Source organism: Eucalyptus grandis, chromosome 10 (assembly GCF_016545825.1).
Source record: "Eucalyptus grandis isolate ANBG69807.140 chromosome 10, ASM1654582v1, whole genome shotgun sequence".
Taxonomy (NCBI): domain Eukaryota; kingdom Viridiplantae; phylum Streptophyta; class Magnoliopsida; order Myrtales; family Myrtaceae; genus Eucalyptus; species Eucalyptus grandis.
In genome coordinates, this window is record NC_052621.1 from 31,872,071 (window position 1) to 31,878,716 (window position 6,646).

Sequence of the window (6,646 nt, forward strand, 5' to 3'; positions counted from 1 at the left end):
TAAAGATGTTTCCTTAGGAAGAAAATAATCAGGCCATTGGAGAATGCCGCGACAATGTTTAATTAGGAGAGAAATAATCAGTTTCTACAATTGATGTACATATGGGACTAATCTGTACTTGCAATGTATAGCAATTGCTGTCTCCCAATTCAGTAACTACCCTACTTTCATGTGAAACTCCGGCTCGGTCTTTCCATTTAAATGACCCAATAACAAAACCATCATCCACCATATATAAAGAGCCCCTGACGCGGCGACTATCAGCAAATACATGATATATGCGGTTGATTTGTGTTTGTTTTATTGACAGGCGTGAGGAGGAAGGTTTCACAGATGTTTCTTCTTCTGCAAATAAGAGTAGCTTCTCTGAAAACTGAGCACTGCCCACACCAAGTGCCATAACCCCATGTCAGGCCAAAGAGCATCAGGGGCGTATAAGGGGCAGTAAGTGGTTTGCCAAAGAAGGAAATTGCTTAGCCGAGTCTCCCCTGAACTTCTTATGACTGTCCGGATCAGGCGCCACAGCCATGTACATATACTTCTCGATATCCACCAACTTTATGATTGGATACTTGTGCATCTTCTCAATATCATCTGTTTTTTCTTGATGTGATCCCTGTTCAACATGTTTGAAGATACCATTTTTCATCTCCACCCCCTCGACTCTTTTGACTCCACAATTGGAAGGGGAAGTAAGCACTTCTAGTTCATCCAGCTGACCATTCATTCCCTTGATGTCGTCATTTCCTTCAAAAGCATCAGCTTCATCTAGCTTATCTTCACAGGATCTTTTGATGGCATTCACTATTTCGTCGCGGGAAGTATAGGCCACACATATCAAAAGCACAGTCTTGTTGTTACTTGCAGTAGCCTTCATGGCCTTCTCTGCTGCAATCCGAACATTCCCATTCAAAAGTCTCAAGTTCCCTATGAAGTAAATCCTTATGCCATATTGATCAAGAAAACTTCCTGTCTTGAGCAATTCCTCAATTTTTTCCACCATTAAATCCATCAGGCATTGGACCTCATCAGGCCATCTTTTGAAATTGTCGATGCTGAAGGCATAGACTGTTACATACCTTATCCCCAAATCATAGCCGTAACCAAGAATAGTTATGAGAGATGAAAATCCGGTCCAGTGGCCATCCCCTTCTACTAGGTTTTCCCTCTTAGCATATCTCCTGTTTCCATCCATGATGAAGGCGACATGACTGGGGATGGAGCCCACTGACAGGGCTTTGAACAAGCACTTTCTCAGAAAACCACATAGTTTCCATGATTGTACTGCTGCTGCTGCTTTCATGCTGCATTATATGTTCCACATGCAAATTCAGCCAATTAGTGCAAACATGTCTGCAGAAGACAAATTCATGCTCAGACAATGCAAAGTGCGATGTCCCAGTGTTAAATCAAGAAGAGAGTGGATAATGTTCCAAAAGGATTGGAGTTGAAAGAGAACGGTTAGGTGAGAACTATACAATTCAGAAGGAAGTATAGTAGAACACACAAAGCCAACATGAACAACGGTTAGGTGTGTCCGTACTAGGAAAGAAATCCCAATGAGGCAAAATGCTCTCATTATGTCTTCCTTTAGCTATAATCAGCATGCTGTTTTTCACTTGGTTTCTCTAGAAAGGAGACAGCATATTTTGTGCACTAATGTGGTTCCAATTGCAGCAGAGTTTTACTAAGTAATAGCAACCTCTCACGATGAATCCAGCGATTGCTTAAATGGCAACCATAAATGTCGTATCGCTAGATGAACTGTTCTCCAAGCATATTTTGTGCACTAATGTGGTTCCAATTGCAGCAGAGTTTTACTAAGTAATAGCAACCTCTCGCGATGAATCCAGCTATTGCCTAAATGGCAACCATAAATGTCGTATCGCTAGATGAACTGTTCTCCAAATCTTGAAACAAGAAGCATATTATCGATGGACCACTACTTGCATTTAACACCCTACGCTCGTATAAGAAAGGAAAGCATCAGCTTTCTAGTAGCACTAAGACGACGGCTCCCAAAGTTAAGCTGTCAATTGGCATTAACTTAATGAACACTGGAGGAGAAAGTAAAGCCCAAAACTCCACCACTTGGTTGCTAAATTAAAAAATTCATGAAAATTAACCATTTTTCCCAGTCCCCATCTGCGATGACCACCATATTTGGAATCCAAGCCCAATTTACACCTCCCCCCAGGCAAAAAAAAAACTCGCATTTTGCTGACTAGCTCGCCCTATTCAAATCGATAGGGGATGATCATAAGTTAAGGGCTTATGAATCCTTCAGATTAGAGGAATTTACACATTGATTCAGAAAATCACCACCATGCACGCAGGAAGTAGATATCTGAACATACTACTCTTAAAAAGAAAAGAGCCAAATGAAACTTTTAGCGCGATCCTTTGTTCAACAACGAAAACATCACAAATTTTCGACAAGTGCACTGCAAACTATTCGTTGACTAATGCTCACTCGACATTAACTCCATCGCCAACTTGGGCATAATTTATTTACTTTTTAGATGGCAGGATAAAACTCTAGCCATGTAAATGCAGATAATGCAAAGAAAAATCTCAAGATAGCAGCACCAGGTTCGAACGTCATCATCCTGAACGCGAATAAGTTACTCGTATTACCAGAATTTGACAAGGTTGAAATGAAAAGGGAATTGAAAAGCGAGATTCAGATGAAGCCACTGACGAAAAATAAAAAACCCGCCATCAAAAATGGAGAAGAACCTCCGGACTCAAGGCATCTCAGAAAAATGCACATGAACATAACAACAACTCGACTGAGAAAGAGGACAAAAACGGTGAGCTTTGCCGCTTACCCCACGGTCTTGCGCGGGGAATCTCGTGAAACTTGTGGCTGATTTGCTTCTGGGATTCTGCGAGAGACGGTTTTTCAGAAAACTGGAAACTACCAGCCCCCAAGAAAGGCAATAACTGACAAAGGCCCTGGAATTTCCAGGGCACTGAATTTGTGAGGTCGTTGTTCGTCGCTTTGAAACAAGGTATCGCGAAAGCATGGACATGGGCTCACTTTCCACTCATCAGTAAAGACGCCCGTATGAACTCATCCTCTCCCATGAAGACATTGATGGCTTCTATTTTATCCAAATGATGATAGTGTTGACAAATGAGCGATAAGACGTGTCACATTAGGAAGTGAAAATTCTACTAATAAATTTAACGAATCCGTTAGATTTGCCAATGTACATACATTTTAGGACATGTATCATATTTATCTAGCGCTGTATTCGCAACCCAATCTACCTAAATCCATTCATTTGTAACTTTGCATGGATGTAAGTGAAGGGAAAAAAAGAGAAAACTTATGAGAACATTATTTGTTATGAATGGGTTGCGACCGATCCATAGACTAACTCTCATATGGTCTATGGAAAATGATAGATGCGGTGGTTAGGCTTTTAAATAATCTCACTCAAGCTTTGCTTACAACTAAAAAATTATTAAGTCAGTCGTGCATGTGAACTCAGTGCATTCTAGCCTAATCGTCTAAGAAAAATTAGGGTCCGTAGAGGGACCCACTTCCTCGAGATCTTAATCATTTATTAGATGCTTCCTTTTGAATTGGCTGTTGCCTTTGTTACTCAGCCTCATACATTCAATGATAAAGAGAGATGGATCACATTCGCTCTTGAATCACAATGCAATCCCAATCTATAATTGAAAAAAAAAAATCAAATGAGGATCAACTTTTCCTTGCCATCAATGGTCCAAAAACCATACGTAGGGTTGGCCAACCTGGGCAAGTAATTAAGGAGAGTGGAAGGAGAACTTAAATTTAGGGTCCGTTCGTTTCGCGAAAAATGACTTTCGGGAAAATGTTTTCCGAATTTTCGAGTGTTCGTTTCACGGAAAATGAACTAGTTATAAGGAAAATGTTTTCCATCATTAAAAAAAAACAACCTTTAAAGTGAGGAAAACGTTTTCCACTTTTCACTTTTCATGACTTCTTACCTCTTATTTCTTTTTATTAATACATTTTCGTTTTATTTTTATGCTTTTTTTTTTTTTTCTTTTTTTAAATCTTTTTTAATTTCTTTTCTTTTCTTTCTTTTCTTTTCTTTCTTTCCTTTTCATCTTCTTCTTTGGCGGTGGTCAACAACCGGCCACGACGGCGTCCGGTGATTGGCCGCGGCCGGCGACCTCGCTGGCCTCGCCAAATCGGGCGAGGCGGAGCTCTCGCCGGCTTGGGCGGAGCTCGCGGCTCACCAAATCCGGCGAGCTGGGCGGGGCTCGGGCCTCGCCCGAGCTCGCGAACCGGGCAAGCAGAGCTTGGGCTCGCCCGGATCGGGAGCTCGAGCTCTGCCGCCGGATCCGGCGAGCTCGCAACTCGCCGAGCTTGGCGAAGCTCGCGCGTAAGCTCGAGGCCAAGCCTTGAGCTCGCCGGATCTAGCCACCGGGTCTTGGTCGGCCACGGGGCCCGGCCATCGTCAGCGAGGAAGGAGGCGGCGGCGGCGGAATGAGGAGGAAGAAGGAGGAAGGAGGCGGCGGCGGAGGAAGGAGGAGGAAGAAGGAGGAGGAACGAGGAAGGAGGAAGGAAAAGAAAAGAAAATAAAAATAAAAATAAAATAAAAAATCGATTTTTTAAAAATATAAATAATTAAAAATTCATTTTAAAAAATATATAAAAAATAAAATTAATTTTTTGGTCAATAAAAATATTCAAATTTAATTTTTAATAATTTTTCCCAAACAATTAAATGAGCTAACGAATGGTAGAAAATATTTTCCACTTAAATTTTAGGTTTTAGCCGAACACTGGAAAATAGTCATTTTCTTGGAAAATGACTTCTAAGAAAATATTTTCCGGAAACATAATATTTTCCGTGAAACGAACGGACCCTTAAAGTAACTGAAGTTATACATTGCTGCAGCAGCGAGGGAATTTCAGGCGTTGAAATTCTTGCTTTTCTCCCCATTCCACTTGATTTATTATTTTTGGTTAAAACTGCTCTTACCGAGAGGCCTCTACTTTTGGCTTTTTCCATTAATAGAGAAATCTTCAAATTCCTCATGATTAATCTTTTATTTACCAATTTTAGTAGTCGTTGAATAACAGTTTTGCCCTTCTTATGATATGATCTTGCGCCAAAAATGATGTCCCCACCGGTAGAATGAAATTTCTGTGATTGCTGACGTAGGAAACCTCTTTATTGATATACATCTCATCAATATATTGCTGTTGCTGAGTATAATTTGTTTGAAAAACAAGCCGAAGCTATACTTGACACAAGTTTAAGAAGACTCACTCTTTTGGAGGTACCCAAAAAATGGAGCATAAGTCATGTTTTTATTTTGATCTTGTTCGTTTGTGTTGATAGCATTTTTTTTGTGTTCGTGCTGCCCAGAGAAAGAAATTTGTTGATGAAAGCAAATCATTGATGGAACAATTTCTTAGATTAGAGGAACTCTTGTCTAGCAGAAAAAACATATTACAAGTAACTAGTTGTTCAATAGGTGCAACAATATGCGTTGTTTGTAGATTTGAAAGAATCTAAAGATCTAATTTACTGATTATACTTATGCATCTGTTATTGTTGTTTTAGTTTTACTGCCTTTCGTTTGGATTTGCTTGCAGTGATTGTTTCAAGTAGGTGCCTAACTCATTGTTTCACTGCTGATATAGATTATGCCCCTTGAGTGAAGGATTTTGGATAAATAATTTATGTGGTGATAAGAAATTTTTTATTACTGTTTATTCCTGTTTGATATGTGAATATTCCCAGTTGATAGAACAAGAAACAAATGAACTTAAGAACAAGTTTGCTGCTCCAAGGCGTTCACTATAAGAGGAGATTGAAATCGGTCATTCCAAATGAAGAAATGCTGGTTGTACTTGATATGCTTGTGTTTATTTTGCCAAATTGCATCTTTTAGGGAGTTCTTCATATTTGACCTCTATTTTGAAGATTGTTGATATGAGTAAGACCTTGTATGAGTAGACTCTGCCATGCATACGCACCATGTAGTTGGAGTTAGGATCAAATACAGATGATTTCTTATTCTTCCAAAGACATTAAATATTCATGTTGGGCTCAACATGAAAATGTTATCCAGTGCTTTCAGTCGACCTCTATGAAAAATCCAATAAGCAAAGTCAGCAAAAAAGAACAAAAAAGGCCTGACTCAGTCAACCGTGGTGGCATTGTAGGAGTAGGCATTGTACATGGAGAACCAACAATTATGGACATCTATGGTGGCTGGTTGCTGCCTTACTTTGTGACCCAATCTGTTTTCAGCTTTACCAATTTTCATTTGCAGCTAGATTACCTGCATAGTCATCCCACGACCATTCTTATTCATTACCTTAACATGTCCCTTTGATATTGGGGACAAGAATAGAACCATCGTTGTTGGAATACCTACATCTCCTCTCCATCTCCGTCCTCTCTCTTGTCCAAAGTCAACTTCGATAACAATTGCTCCTTAATTGCTAAGTAATACTATTAGCCTACATGAAGTATGGTTGAGCCACTAGGTGGGGTGTGGAGGCAAGAGTCATGCAGATTGATGGTGGTTAGATTTCCAGTCAAATATGGAAAACACTGCAATAGTTCAGGTTATTTAGCCTAATAGTGAAATTGTCGCTTTGAGTGAAAAAGATTACATGAAAATG

General features: G+C 39.9%; 1 protein-coding gene across 1 annotated transcript; it reads right to left on the reverse strand.

Annotated features, from left to right (window-relative positions):
- Positions 1–327: 327 nt before the first annotated feature.
- Positions 328–1,303, reverse strand: LOC108955663 (dehydrodolichyl diphosphate synthase 6). The gene is given in 3 exon segments (XM_039302995.1): positions 328–505; positions 507–663; positions 721–1,303. Coding segments are annotated over 3 exon segments (918 nt in total).
- Positions 1,304–6,646: the final 5,343 nt, after the last annotated feature.